Below are 17,497 nucleotides of genomic sequence, written 5' to 3' on the forward strand. Positions count from 1 at the left end.
GTGACGTTATGGATTGTTTCAAATGCAACAAAGCATCTACCGTCGAAAATCCTCGTTTATATGCGTATTGGTTTCTGTGAATAACTTGGAATCTGTCTATAAAAGTTGAAAATCTCTTGTAAAAAATCTTCTCGAAAATTTTAGCCAACACTGACACTATTATTATGGGACGATAATTTTCAATTTCACTTTTTGATCCTTTATTTTTATATAATGGCAAAACTAAGTTTTGATTTAGTTTTTCTGGAAAGTAACCGTTTTCAAAAGATTTATTTATCAGATACGATAAAGGTTGAGCTAAAATATCGGATATGTGTTTTAAGATTTTAATATTTAAGAAACTGATGTCTGGAGTGCTGTTTTTCAAATTTTCTATAGTATTATAGACTTCTAAGGCCGTGGTATTTTCCAAAAAGAAAGTATTAGAAATACTAACATTTGTTATATGTTGCTTCGAGTTAATATTGCCGAGGACGTCCGGAGCAAAGCCTTCCAACGACCTGTAGTGCTCGGCAAAAATATCACTAAAAGTGGACTCATCATTTATCATTTTCCCTTTGTAATTCAAATGATCTATTTTAGCCTTATTCTTTGTCCTGGTTACCTGAAAGGGTAACGTCTTAATGCTTTTCCAGAAGTCAGAAGGAGATTTAACATTAGAAAACAGAAGACTGTAATAGTTTTTCTCTTCATTACGAATATTTTTTCTAATTTGTTTATTCAAGGTATGTATATCTTCTAAATGTTTGTTTCGTTCTTCGAAAGTAGTCCAATTTTTATTTTTGACTATTTTAAGTAAAGTTTTCTTCTGTTTAATTAATGCGAGCGTATGTTCAGATATAAAATTCTTTAAGAAGTCTTTCCTGCTAGTTTTATTTTTTTTCACATATTCTTTAGTCGGAAGATATTTATCAATAAAAACGAGTAAAATGGTGTATAAATAGTCAGCTAATTGATCAGTTGTCAAACTTGAGGTATAGTAATAATTCCAAGAGAAACAAGCAAAGCGTAACGTAAATGGCAAATTGAGGAATTATTTATTCTACGGTAGAGTTATTTGTTCTTTATTCTCGTATCAAGGTCTTTTTCGGGGGTAAAGACGATGATAGGTAGATGGTCAGATATCAAATTTTGATGTATTAAAAATTGACACGCACTATCTATCACAATAATAATATTATCTCATCATAAACTATTTCTATTCGTCAATTCAAAATTCATCAAAAATCAATAAGATGTCTGTCCTAATCTTTAGATTTTTACAAAGTTTGTTAAACGTATAAATAATCTAAGCATGAAACCATTTATAAAAAAGTTTGATATTTAATTTCGATGTGATAACATGGAAAACAGGTGTAAAAAATTTTAAATATAAATTAATTCATACAACAAAATTATTGTCTTTTCAATAATTAAACTGAAGAATCTTTAGATTTTGTCACTTATTTGTAATTTTGTAGATTTATTCATTCTAATGTACAACACATTTCAAAGAATGTACACACAAGCATATAAAACTAATAATTTTATATTATGAAAGTCATATAGATAAGCTAAATTAAATATATTTAAATTAAAATCACTGTAAAAAAAGTTTTTAAGTGACTTATTTAAAACTGATATCATTTTATTAACAACTGATGAAGATAATCTTAAAATTTTAAAATGCAAGTGATAATAATTGAAGTCTACTACACTTACATATTATTTCTATTTATTACAAATAAACCAATAAATCTTTTGTCAAATATTTTAAGCTGCAAGCAATTGCTATGGTAAATTTATTGCTTAAATATGTATAAAACTTTAGAATAATAATTTGAAACTTTGATATAATTACTGTAAAGTTGAATTTCAAAATAAACTAATAAAACCTGATCCAGTTTCAATACATGTTATATCACTTCCTGCTCAAAGTATACAAATTTTATAAGTCAGATGACATCATTGTTCCATCACTGTCTTCTGATTTCATATCTTTTACCTTTAAAGTAATTTCTTTTTAGTAATATTTTAATTATTATCTTTAATAAATAGACTTTTTAATTCTTAATTTCAAAACAAGAATTTCAGGCATACAAAATTTTTCAAGGACTTTATAGCATTAATAATACCATAAATATTTGAAAATAATTATGACAATAAAATGTAATATCATTTCCTCCTTCATAATTTCCCTTATAAAGAAAACAATATCATGCTTAACATAAGTAACTTTTATAAAGTGTGTTTTTAAATTGTCTGCATTTATATTAAACAAATTATATTTTTCAATTATTTCAACTATATGCAGACAGGCTTAACACTTTGTTACAATGATAAAATATAATAAGTCTTCAATGACACCTACCAAGTCTGAAAACTAAACCAGAATACATGTGGGCGAAGGTAGTACAACTACGTTACAGTATTTTTTAGTCTAAGTGGCGTCTTGTTGAGTAACATAAAAACTATAGATAAATGAATCGTCATTGTAAATGAATGCAGAATAAATATATTACACCAACTCATGTGAGAATAATGAGATTTCCTTGTTTGTTAAATATAAAATAGTTCAAGTAATCACTTTTAACTTTAATGTAAATATTAAAAATTAGAGATTTCTGTGAAATTTATTATAACATGTGGATGCATAAAAATTTTGTCAATATGTATGAATTAATAACTCTCTATCTAAATACCAAATATGCATCTGAATGAATAAACATGTGTATACATACATGTATGTCTATTTATAATCAATTTTTATCATTTTTCACACACCAAATCTTTCATTTATTCTGAAAAATACATTATTAATACTTGGCTTCCATATACTTGAATGAATGAAATTTTGTACCATTTTAAATTTTGATAACAAAATTAATTAGAACACCAACAAAATTTTAATGTTAAAAAATCATTTTTAATCATACTATTTTTCTAAGGTTTTGTTGACTTCTAAACCAATGCATAGTTTATTAGATATTTATATTTTCATGTATTAACAATAATATTTTAAAGGAAGAATTNATCAGCAGCTGTGGCTCATTCAAACACAAGGATCGAAAAAACTTTGATTAACAGAGAAAATAGAACATTGTCATTTAATAACAAATATTGACTATAGTGTAATCTGCTAAATTTATTTAATGTATAAATTTATTAAACTGGCCATTAATAAATGTTAAAAATTATTAATACACTGAAAAAAAATTTAATCAGAAAATGATTTTTGTTACATATTCAAAATTGTTAAGTTGAAGATTGAAAAAAAAAAAAAAAGATAAACAGCACAGTTTAAACTATGTTTATTTATCATCATTATCATATTTAAATTTAAATATTCTGAATATTACATCAATATAATATTTAAATTTAACATTTTTGATTTACTTTATAGATCATCAATGGGACTAAACAATTCATAAGTTATTGTAATTATCAATATAATGGAATGAACAGACAAGTGGAGTCTCTCTTTTTTGTAATTCTCCTCAATTTAAATTTAATAGAATGATTAATAATAATAATAAATGATAACTAGTAACTTTTTGGCTGATTAATTGACCAAGGAGTTTATTTGGCTGATTATTGATTGTCTATTAATTAATTAATCTGTGCATTACTAATATAAATCGATACATTTCAATAAAATTTCAAAATGGCTTTTAACCTGTTTATGAACCTGTTTATGTTAAGAAATTTTACAAAAGTTGTGACTGAAAACTATTCATCTACTTCAAGTTGTTTCCATAATATGTTTTTCTAATATTTTAAAAAAGATAACTTAAGTATCTCTATATTCAAATTAAACCTTCAAAATAAAAAACCAGCCACAGCTATAATTGTTGATTCACATATTTAAAATACATATAGACAAATTAATTTTTGTCTGTGATAAAAGTATTTTAATTAAGAACAATGTAAAAGTATCTAAAACCAATACATACACTAAAACCATTTCAAAAACAATCTGTTCGTCTTGAACTGATTTCTATATATTATCTAAAATATCCCTTACAGAAAATACCTTCACACGCAACAAAAACTGAGCTTATATACAAATAAACATTTATATAAGGAATAAATGAAATGATAAGAAAACATTAACTATATACAACTAATTTCTGTCCAAAAGAAGTCATGTTTTTAAATAAGATGTTTAGCATTCAACAAAAATAGAATGGAGACAAATAAACTTTATTCATTTTTTAAGAAAACAAAATTTTTTTTGTTTTACAGATTTAACATTACTATATTTAGATTAGTGACACACAAAAAAAAAAAGTAATTTTTACGGGCAAAGAATTTAATTTATCTAGAAAAACATAAATTAAAAAATTACAGTAATAAATAGATTGTTTTTTCTTATCCTGTAAAATTTACTCAAATGTGAAAAATACCATTATTACAAAATATATCCTAGAACTTCTTTAATGAAATGATCTGTATAATAGTAACTCAATATTTAACCTTCTTTCTATAGTTTGAAGTATTGCAATTTCAGAATCTCCCTGGAGCACAAAACATTTTAAAATATTTCCCTAGTTCTCTTAGGAATTTGAATAATCTTACATGTAAGAAGTTATGAACTTCATGCTCATAAATATTTGAAATGATTTCAATTAAAGATAAATAACAAAGAATACAAAAAATTATTATTTAGATCTGTATAGAAAAAGTTTATGGTACTAAATTCTACATAAAAAAAAATACTTCTAAATTCTATATACTGTTGCAATGAAAGTGTGTGCTTGAAATGATTAATATTAATTTAATATTAAAGAAAAAATTTAATATAAGTGAGATTACAATAATAATATTTAAATCAAATTTATTTCATTTTGAAAAAGAATAATGTACAGTACATTATAACTAGTGATGTAACGAATATTCGGTTACTATTCGGAATATTTTGGTATTCAGCTGTACCAAATATTTAATCACTATTCAGCCGAATACCGAATACCTAATAACAGGAGTAATAAATACAAAAACACAGTAAATGAATCATTTTGGTATTTAGATTTAATGTTATCGGGTTAGTGTTGTTTGTTTATATTTATTTATAACTTATAACATGCACAACATAAAAAAGAACGTAATATTAGTCACTTGTATTCACAATTTATAATTACAAAGATCAGCACACGTATACAACCTATTCATTCGAGAATCGTCGCACATCTGACGGTTTGACCCTGCCTATCCTTCTTTTTAAGCGCTCGTCTTTGCTCTTCCCTTTCTCTTTCCTCTATTGCTCTAGTCCACGCATGCCTATGCATACATCATAATACGCCCTCATGATACTTTCGATTCGTGACTTTTCCGTCGTAGATTTCCCATTTTACAATTACATGACTCATAGCCTGGTGATAATGGATAAAAGAGACAGATAGGACATCGGTATAAGTCACAGTTATGATTTCACAGATTTGAAACAGCTTGGTAGCCCAAATGACCACAGGCTTTTGCCCGTGCACGCTAAGTGACTTTCATTACAAGAATTTAGCTTTTCGAAGTCTATGACAATGGCATTCACGGCCATGAATTTCATGCCAATAAGCTGCCTCGACTTGTTCAAGGCAGCTTATTGAGTTGATAACATAATCGACTTGTTCGATTATGTTATCAACTCAATTTCATATTTTCATATTTATTACAATTTCATATTTATTTTCACATTTTCACTTTGTGGTCCTTCTCTATTCTTTTTCCGTTATTTACACGTGTAGGTCATTTCATTGTTATCCACATTTGATATCATCACTTATCACATACTGCCATGACGCTCTTATCTGAACTGTCAAGGATTAATGCGATTGGCGAAGCGTAGTGACAGTGGGCCAATAGAAAGCAGGGTCCTTGCGGTTTGAGCGCCAATTTTCGTACGTGCGTTAATCAAGCCGAATAGTTTAGCCAAATATTCAGCTATTCGGCCATGCTCCTGGCCGAATATTCGGTATTCGGCCTGAGGCAGAATATACTATTTGTTGCAACACTAATTATAACCATTTCCTTTCTAACTAGTTTGCAGAATTATATTTTAAAAAGGATAAATAGGATTAGAAAAATATAATTATTATTTAATATAAATAAATAATCATGGTCTCGGAAAAATAAAGCTCACTTTAATTATTAAACAAAATTACAAACCTTGATTAATAATTTCATTTGCTCTGAAATTGACTATTTGGTGATGATGACATGATGAGGGAGTAGTAGTCACAGCAACTGATGATATTACTGGTGCTACTGAAGTCACTGCAACAGTAGAAACAGAGGATGTGATATTTTGGCATGCAGAAACAACTGGCTGCATAGAATCGGGAATGACAGCAGATGCACATCGCTGCCAAGTATGACTCTCGTGACTTGTCTAAAAATATAAAAAAAAACAGAAATTATTATTTAAATTAATTACAATATAATTCTTGTAACTTTTTGTATTTCTTATAATGCTTATTTTTGTAACTAGTTTGTGCTTTTACACTATACATAAAATTTATACATAGCAAGTATTAAATTTATTTTGCAATAATTTGTTCCAAATGAATATTTAAGATAATAGTAACATTTAAGTTTAAAACTTATGTTTATGGATAAAAAATTTTATAGAATTGAGAATTTACTTTATTAAAACAGCAGTTGACAATTTTACACTTTTTACTCAGCTCTCAAAATTGCAATATTTTGATGTTAACTATCTATTATTAGTAATAAGATCATACAAAACAAAAATATAATATAAACCTGAATCAAGAATAACCTTGATCACTCATAAAATTTATGTTACAGGTTTGTTCTGACAATGATCACTAATATTAGGTGACTCACTCTTTAAATATAATGAAACTTATTAAAATTTTAATTTTTTATTATATTCAATGCCAAATGATTAAATGGGAGTACAGTCAACCCCCCTATAACATGGGTTTCTATAGTTTGGATTCCTATATCACGGAGAAAAAATTGCGACAGTATTCATACAAACATGCTAAAAAAACTTGTATAATTCGGAAAAATGTCATCGCCGACTCGTGTCGCGACAGGATTGGTTGAATCTAGACCAATTAGTAAAAAGTAAAAATGTTTACACAGAAGTAATTTTTAAAATTTTAAAATGATATATCATTTGATTCATTTAACATATTAAAAATCACTTTTATATAAAATATCTTTAAAAATTAATTTAATTTTCTGAATTTTAGTAATCTAGTATTAATATATTTTTAAAATATAAATTTTATAATACAAAAAACCTCTTGGCAAATTTTATCAAAATTCTTTCAGTTAATTTGATATTTATTTAGGTAAATACATAAATTCATGCCAAAAATTCATAAATCATTGAACAATTGCATAGTACAGTTGTCCCTCGATAGTCCGACGTTTTTTAATCCGACATGCTCCGTAGTCCGACGCACCTCCCATCAAGGTACCCGTCCCCGTTACGTGTCTGCTCGCACAGAAGCATGTCGCGATGTGAATCTCCCCATCCAATTCTTACTCAATGACACACATTTCGTGTGTTTTATGTGAGCAGTTCTGTTCAAACAGTTGGAGTAGAGAATATTGTAAGTTACTGCTAGCAAAACAATTCGAAATATGTAATTATTTTCGGTAATCCGGACACTTTTGGTAATCTNAACTGCCCCCTGTACTAAAGAGCAATTGAAAGATGCAATTCAACAATCCTGGTCTGAAATATCTCCTGAGATGTGCCAACATTTAATTCAACAAATGCCAGTACAAATCAAGGCTGTTTTGAAAGCAAAAGAAGGTTCAACCAGATTTTAGACAAAATGGTTTAATAATTGTCTTTACCTTAGGAGAATCTAATAATTTTGTCTTTGATTTGCTTTTTATTTTATTATATTTTTTTTGTAATGAAACATGCAACAAGCAATGTATTAAAATATTGAATAAATCTCTATAGACATTAATGAATAAATGTGTATTATATTTATTTCTGCTTGTTCTCACCTAGTGAATTTGAGCTTAAAAATGTGTGTTACATTTCAATTGGGATGGTTTAATACTTTCATTTAGGAGTTGTACTTCTGGAAATAATATTTTAAAATGTGTGATATATTCTGTAATCCTTTAACATGGTAATACTTTTACTAATTTTATAAGCATCCATATAAAAATTTTTTGAGTGACTACATATAATGTAATTTTAATATAGAAAATAATTTGAAATTGACTGATTCAAATGAAAATAAACTTCACCAATAAAATAATTTAAATTTTTGATATAGAGAAAAGCATAAAAAAAAACTTAGGTCTCAAACTCATCATTTTGCAACTTGACTAAATTTTTCAATCAATATAATTAAATTATTGGCTTTTATGAACTTTAAATATAAGTAAAATTGATATATCATTTTATAATTATATAGAATCACAAAGAAAAATTTTATTATTATTAACCATTAAGAAATATTACAATGAGAAAATTCTTAAGCATTTATTAAGTCTTTCCCAGAATAAGAATAGAGCTTATGTTCATTCTATAATCCAAAAAGCAATAGGTTTTATCTCCAAAGTGAAAATCAAATTGTGCACATGGTATCATATTTAAATTAACTAGTATACTTTCTCAATGCTGTCCAATATCTATCATAAAAAAAACATTCTATAATTAATTATAAAACATTTTTAATGCTAAATATTAGGTGGTATCAATAAAGGTACTGTACACTTGTTATCAGGTATGATAACAAGTGTACAGTACATCTTAATTTTCAATTTGTTTAAAGACAGTCTTATGCCTTGGAATGATATCACTAGTTTACTTATTCAAAGGAAAATTGTTCCATGTTTATTATGAAGTAGAAAGTAATAGAACATACCATACTTACTCGAATATAAGATGATCTCATATATAGGATGAGGTGTGACTTTAAAGGTCAAAATAAAGAAAATTAGATTTATTAATACAATTCTAATTTTATTTTGTTTAATAACAAATAAAATATCAAGTGCACGTAAATGCACACATTGTCCCGCAAAAATCACTGGCATCTTAAACTTCAAGGAAAAATCTTGTAAAATCAACATAATTTGTTCAGTAAAGCTGGATAATTGGAAACTTTTTTTGCCAATTCTTAACAGTTGAATTCACTCTTCGTCGATTACACTTATGAGTTTCTTCGAATTTCCATTAATCATCTGTTTTCACACGGGAATGGATTAAAACTTATATCAGGCTCCCGTGTAATTTCGGAATTCAATTCAAAAGCTTTGCTTTTCCTATTGCTATTCATCTTTACTCCTGGCAATACACAAGAATGATTCAAATGACCCAGATAAAATACTTTTGTTTTTAAACACCAGAAGGTGAGAATCCAGTAAAATATGCAAATACATAGTTTACAAAAGTTATACAAAAATGAAAAGAATCCTTCGCTCGTGCGTATCAGATGACCTAGGTTTATGAAATAGTGACAAATGGATAAAAACCTTATCTTATTTGCGAGTAAATATGGTATATTAGAAAATTACATGTTTAAACTATTATAATCTACATGAAGTTTCTGATATTTTTGCAAAAACTTTATTATAAAAAAAATTACATGATATTTGAATTTTTGAAGTTTTTACAAAAATGCAAACATTATAATTTTAAAAAATTCTTCAAAAAATAATGCTTGAATTGCTTTTCTATGGTGGCAGAGTGATACACACAAGATTCAGCACATCAACTCCATTTTGGGAAATATTATATTTAATAATAAAAAGTATGATGCCAACTGTTCTGATTAATAAATAAATTAATAAATATTCTGATTAATAAATATATAATTTTATTTAATTTGAGAGTCATAATATTCATTCAACATTATAATAGACTTTATTATTAGAGTAAATATATTACCAATTAACATGCAAATAATACTTGATACTTTCAGTTCCTATTCCTTTGATTACAGAATTGACATTTAGTTACTTATATGTTTGTTGTTCTATCTCAAACAAATTACCTATTACATCAATTATTATCTAATATACTATTATTTTCATAATTGAAAGTTTTCAGAAAGAGAAAGAGAGGAGAAAAAAGTGAATGAGTAAAGTTTTTATTTAAAAATGTAACTTTTGGAATATTTTGAATTCATATACTTTATAAAAAGACTAATATAAATATTTGTTAATTCCACTGCTTAACAATTGATGTTAAATGCCATTAGTATAATTTTCTCCAAAATAGAATTTTTAAAATATTTTACAACTTATTCATCCAAGACTATTCAGATCTCTTATTTTTGGCACATAGTTATATTAGCTCACACATAATCAGCAACAGTTGGCATCATACTTTTTAATATATCCATTACATCATGACAATTCAATGTACTACATATACATAAAAATATATACAAAAATACTGCAGAGTCTTGAGAAAAGAATTAGCTGATAATTTAATACATATACTGACAATACTGACTTTTTAAATTTGGTTGTTTTGTATTATTGAATCATCCTGAATAATAAAACTAATTATTAAACATATATTATTTATAAACTTTAATATAAACGTCCTGAAACCCAATATTTTAGTAATATACCAAATGATTGGATTAAATCAGGCTACTTTACCACTATTAGTTTTAATTAAATTCTAAATAATTTGGTACCAGAGGTAGACATTAAATGTCATCTCTTATTAAATTTAATAATTATAATTAAATTAATACTTAATAAATAATTTATAATATTCTGGGAGAAAAGAATCAGCCTGGAGTTGGAATCAAACCCACATCATCTTACTGTGTGGTTGCATTGTCACCTAGTTGCCATTTATGTTACCTGGACTGGACCTCCTTCCCAATCTTTCCTTCCAGAAATATTTGATTTTGATATAACCAACCTTGGTTACTTACATCATCTAGTACCAAATTATTTAGAATTTAATTTAAAATTATAGTAGTAAAGTAGTCTGATTTAATCCGGCAGTCATTTGGCACACAAATTTTAATATATTGTCTATATTCATATTTACTATAAATATAAATACCAATTTTAGATAATGATTTAGTAATGTAAATTATTTTTGAAAATTAGATGTTAAATCTATCTCTATAACAAATAAAATAAATATTCAATTATATGGATTGAATTTATAAATATTATAAATATTGAAGAGAGTTCAATATCTTAATATCAAAAAGAGAGTGGCTATGCTGATATAATTTGAGATTTATACTAATAATTTAAGAAAAATATAAAGTAATGAAAATAAATACTAAGGATCGTAAAAGAATATAGATTAAATTTATAAACAGAATAAAGAAATAGTGCCCTTTTATCATAAAGTATAAATGAAAACTTTATATGCAATCATTAACACATTTAAAAAATTCTTTGATATAATTTTAGAATCTTACTTATTCAATAGTTGAAGTTGAAAATTAAGGAATTGCAAAAATTTTTTAAACAAAAAATTTTGACTTCTTTATTGATTTTTTATTGATTCTTTATTGATCTTTAGTGATTTTTTTCATTTTATAATATATTTAATTATGAAATTGTTACTCCCAACTATTAAACATATAAATGATGTTAGTTTTCAAAAGTTTGAAAAATATTTCATTTGAATATAGAGTAGAATTGAAACGTACTCAGCAAATTAATTAATCAGAATAACCAACACCTTATTTGTTGCCGAGGGAGTTTATTAAAAAACGAACATTTTCGATCTACTCCATAGATCATCTTCAGGTTGAAACCAACAAATATGGAATAACCACAAAGAATAGAACACAAAAATCAAATTCAAAAATTATCAACAACTGAGCAACTAAGTAAAATAATTAAAGCATAAAAAATACAAAGTGTAAAAATAAATAACATACAACAATAATTAAATAATAGTACAAGCCGCTAACAGCTAACAAAAACTATAAAGGTTCTCATAATGTAAACAAGGTGCAATTCATAAGCTACTTGTAAGTCTTTTAATAGCAAACTTCCATGTTGAGGGTAGGCCCTCTGCACCCCTAGCATTTATACATCTATCATCAAGTTTGCTTCTGTATATTTCCATCTTTTCGACAGTCTTTGCTAAAGTTGAAGAGAGTATTTGTCTGACGATTTCCACCTCTTTCCATCCAACTACGGTACCTTGGGCTTAGTTGTCAATATTTTTTAAATTTGAATTTCGTGTTCTATTCTTTATGGTTATTTCACACTTAAGAATTTACGTTACAAGACTTCTTTCTGATGATGGCACAAATAAAAAATATAATAAACATTTGACACCCATGACCATGATACCAGTATTCAATGGTTTTATCCACTCAGCAATTGGTGGGTACTATTTTATAATATATATCAACTAAAGATAGAATTTCATAAGAAATGTGACAAATTAAATTAATCTCAAAAAACAGTAGTCGAAATACATTATCAATCAATGAATTTACAATAATATTAGCACTAGACATAAGCCCTTTAGGCAAAATTGATTAAAAATCTAAAACAAAGTTGTTTTGTTAAAAGGATTAACTAAATTTTCAACATATATGCCTAACTCTATTACTGGTACTAAATAATAAAGTTATAAGCTGAGATACTCGTATTATTTTTTAGGATTCAAGAAATTTCCAAAGAAATATAATACTACAGTTTAAATCAATCATTTATAAGGTTCTGATATTACTGATATACTTTTTCAAAGCAAATTTACAGACAGAGTTATCCATAACTCTATATTTATTCTTACACATTCATTTTCAGTAGATTATGCAAAAAAGTTACTTCTTGATTTTTTGATGAAATAGTACAGTAGACCCCCTATAAAACGGGTTCATATAATGCAGATTCGTATATAGCGGCGAAAACATTGCGACCGTATTCGTATAAATACGCTAAAAGAAACTCGTAAAATATGGTGTAAAACGTCATCGCCGACTCATATCGTGACAGGATCGCTCAAATCTAGACCAATAACGGATATTGTACAAACCGTTGAGTTTAAATGAGCAGTGGACCTACTAAAAACCATTTATTATTTAACGGCCATAAAATTTATATTTATATTAATGATGTCTCCAAAGTTCAGCGAATTTTTCGTAGAAAAATAATTTATCAGGAAACACCACACGAGCGCCATTCGATGACAAGCTCCATGACGAAAACAAGCTTAAGCAATGGTGTCGTCGAACGGTGCACACTCGGTAAGTAATCCATAGATAAGCTAAATTAAATATATTTAAATTAAAATCACTGTAAAAAAAGTTTTTAAGTGACTTATTTAAAACTGATATCATTTTATTAACAACTGATGAAGATAATCTTAAAATTTTAAAATGCAAGTGATAATAATTGAAGTCTACTACACTTANGTTCAGCGAATTTTTCGTAGAAAAATAATTTATCAGAAAACACGCACCCGCCGTTCGATGCGCCACTCCACAACAAAAACAAGCTTAAGCAATGGTGTCATCGAACGGTGCACACTCGGTAAGTAATCCTACAATTTTTTGTTTATAGCATAGTTTATATGCTATAAAGATGATTATTCCCAAAAAATTATACGTGTTTTGGAAATGTTGAGTCAAATTAGTCTAGAATCGATTAATTTTATGAAAGAAAACCTTTCAAACAGTCGTAGTCCATAAACTGCATATGTGCCGGGCTGTGATTGGCTCATGTATTTAAGGACTCGTAGAACATGAATTTCATAAAAAGCGAAACGTATCTACCATGTTATAGGGGGGGTCGACTGTACATAACAGTGACACTGACATCCGTTTTGATTAATAATGTTAATGCCTATTCAAATCAACTGAATGAATAGTTATATTAAACCAATTTGACTATTATTTGCAAATAAAAATGGTGGCAATTCATTAAAATGTCTATTGTCTAGCTTTTTTATCATATATTTTAATCATTTATTCTAATTTATAAATTGTCTTATGAAAGTTATTCTGTAAAATTAATAAATAAATTTTTTTTTTGTTTTACTAGGCAAAATTTCTGTTTCAACATAAAATCACAATAATAAATTCACTTCATTATCGCTTAGAGTAAGGGTCTCCAATGTACGGTCCCTAAAGCACATTTATCAGGCCACTAGCCTGTTTTCAATGACATGTTTTATCATCAATATCTTAACTAGCTCAAATTTCAAAGCATATAAACTTTTGAAAAGTCAACTAGAATTAATAGACTTTGTTACAAATTATTTTTATAAAAACCTATTTAAAAAGGTTTGCACAGGATATTTTCTATTTTTGCTTCTACATATCTTTATAAACAAACCTTTTTGAAAATAAAATACAAAATATCAAGCACTACTGTACTATAAATATCTACAGATTTTAATATAAGATGCCATAAAATTTATCCCAAATTTTAATGACATTTGTTCAAAAAAGCAGTTGCAAGTTTCACATTGATTTATGTACATTGTTATTAAGAATTAATAAAATTTTAGTCTTAATCTTTGACTACATCTTTAGTATATAAAACCAGTCTTGTGTTTTACACAAGACTGTAGTTCTTCTCAGAAAAAGGCTGGAGACACTGGGCTTAGACTAATGTATTAAATTTTAAACATAAGCAATGAGAGCAGCATTTTTGTTCTGAGATATGTCCATTAGTTGCTTGATATCTATAGAATGAAATATCTGTTTCCAAATCAGCTCAAGATAACATTTTACATTTGATAAAAGTTTAATCTTTAATTTAGAACATTATTCTATAAAAGAAAAATTAAAAATTTAGTCTCTGTATATATTATTTTATTGAAGTAAACAAGAACCCTTTATAACAGGGACAACTCTAACAAGAAAGTTTTTTCAGAGAAAAAGTCAATTTTGAAAAATTTTTAATCCTCAATTTGTTAGTGCATGGAACCATTTAAAGAGAAAATGACTATATGTCACAGACCAGGCTCATTTTTATTACTTATAATATATGTTATGCTATCTCTTATTAATTATGAAATATATCTCTACAATTGAATCACTTAAATACTTAATGTTGTCTATTTATTCTTTGCTATTTATGCATCAGTATGAAAAGTTTATTTTAAGAGACTACTTTCATTCTTCTCTCAATAAAATAATATTAAAATAAAAATTTTGGTTATTCAATATAAATTCTTCTTTCTTGTGGCATGCCATGGAATATTAGAGAGTAAAATAATGATGTAATTTTTGATTGTCATGTGTAAATAAAAAAATAGCAATTCATTAAATCTTACTTTTACTGCTGCACAGATATACAATGCAAATATATAATGATTATTGTACAAGCTCAGTCAAATAAAAACCTTACTGTTACTACAGTTCTTCATTATAAGAACTAACAATCAGTTATTTATTATGACATCATCACAATGTTATTTTAATGAGAAAAGAATTAAAGCAATCCCTTAAAATAAACCATTATTACTTAACTTTTTATATTTTTAATTATCATGAAATAACAAAAAGCTTAATTTTGAGGGTAGTGATGAGTTTAAAAAACAAATTGCAAATGTCAATAACAAATAACACCTTCATTAAGTCAGACCTCTCTCGAGATATGACATATGACAACCCTCTATCTCCACCCCTTTAACCTTTAACCAAGAAAATTTAAAAGCATCAGTGCTCCTTATACACAAGCAATCATGCCAAATTTTATTTCTTATAGATGCCAACACAAACATACACAGAATATTTTCCTTTCTTTGGGGAGGACTTTTTTGGATTCAGGAAGTCTCAAAATGTAATTTGCAAAAAACTCTGAGAGTCAAATGTGACACAGTTCCAATGCTTTTCCTTGTTATGTATATATAACGGCCAGGAAAGTAAAATTAAGAATGTTTAGAAATGCATTTAACTTATTGCTACAGAATATTTTGTCTTGTTTAGAAACATTTAAATAAAGGGTTATAAAAAGAAATGTCTTGTTATTTACTTTCAAAATTAAAAAAAAAACCAAGTAGGATCATTTTGACTTGCACCTCAGTTAAGGGTTAAAACACTTCCTTTCCTTTGCACACTTTTACACAACACAAATGGCACACCCCCTTGACTAAAAGGAAAATGGCAGAAGTGTATTCAATTTTCTTTCAACATGGCATTGCTACAGCCACTCTTGTGTAGTATATGTAGTATATTCTATCTCCTTGCCTATGATCTAAGGCCCAAATAACCATTCACTGCATTATTAATNCCTTTGGTCCCATACCTGTCGGATTATCGAGGGACAACTGTAGATGATAAATGTATGTAAACTATTGGTTAAGAGAAAATAAATTATAGCTTTAATTAAAATAAAAATTGTCAAACATCAATCTTTGAGAATTATTGAAATTTTAATATTACAAAAAATATTTTGCATTTAAAATATAGATACAGTCGACCCCTCTATAACACTGTTGATTTTTCCGTTTTATATGAATTCCATGTTGTACGAGTCACTTAGATTTTACAAAATACGTGTGCAGGGCTGTGAACGGCTCACATATTTGTAAAATCTAAGTGACTTGTACAACATGAAATTCATATAAAACGGAAAAATAAACAGTGTTATAGGGGGTTAAACTTGTATTGATTTTTAAAAAAGTCATTTCTGTAATTGGTGAAAAATTACATTTCATTCAAAAACTATTTTTTTATGTTAATGCAAATGCCATTAACAAGTAAGAATCATTCAATAACTGAATTTTTATTTAATTTTGAGAAAAAAGTTATCCCAATTCTATTCGGAAAATTATAAATCCATGATAATGAATAATCATATAATATTTATTTATTTATTTATTTATTTTTCAAAAGATACTGTGGCCAGGTTGGCCTTTTACAAGCATCTTAACAGTTAATCAAAACAAACAAACAAACAAACAAAAATCAGGACGCGAGCTGAGAAAGAAAAATTAATTAACAACAAATAACGTTGAGTCTTAACCTTTTTTCCATTTTTTTACATTTTTTCTGAAGATTTCATAACTCGATATATTACGTAAATCGTCGCCTAGACTGTTCCAATAGAAGATTAATTGAAAGATCGGTGCAGATCTCCCCATCTCCAGTTTAACAATTGGAAGACTATAGTCACGAATTATACGAGTATCACGTGTTGATCTACGACATTCACTTATACCAATTCCGAGAAAGCTATTTTCTTTTTTTCCGTTTATATATTTGAAGCTCTCCAATAGAATCTGTTTCTTGTAAATATCACTAATCTTGTCAATATTTTCGGTGCGGTAGAGTTCGGATACTGATTCCATAAAGTTTAAATTATAAATTGAACGCAAGTAACGATTTTGTGCTATCTGAAGTTTGTTAACTGCGTACAGAGATGCGGTTCCCCATACAGCGATACCGTATCTTATTCTAGATTCGATGCAAGTGTGGTACAGTCGTTTTGAGAGTGATGTGCTTAAAAAAGCCTGAATTTTCTTATTTATCCCAGTATACTTTGCCAGGGAAAGTGCAACATCATCTATATGTTTATTCCAGCGCAAATTATCATCAAAAGTTACTCCCAAAAACTTAATAGCATT

The 17,497-nt window shown here is 27.1% G+C and overlaps 1 protein-coding gene across 1 annotated transcript in view; it reads right to left on the minus strand.

Moving 5' to 3' along the window:
• The window catches only part of LOC111615177 (zinc finger CCHC domain-containing protein 2-like), a 54,652-nt gene that overhangs the window by 10,997 nt on the left and 26,158 nt on the right, over window positions 1–17,497 (minus strand). Inside the window, exon 3 of the mRNA XM_023356579.1 lies at window positions 6,139–6,361. Within this exon, the coding sequence (XP_023212347.1) occupies window positions 6,139–6,361 (223 nt within the window). The remainder of the gene's footprint in view (window positions 1–6,138; window positions 6,362–17,497) is intronic.

This window comes from Centruroides sculpturatus, unplaced genomic scaffold (assembly GCF_000671375.1).
Source record: "Centruroides sculpturatus isolate CEXI.00-Female unplaced genomic scaffold, Cexi_2.0 scaffold1368, whole genome shotgun sequence".
In the NCBI taxonomy this organism is placed as follows: domain Eukaryota; kingdom Metazoa; phylum Arthropoda; class Arachnida; order Scorpiones; family Buthidae; genus Centruroides; species Centruroides sculpturatus.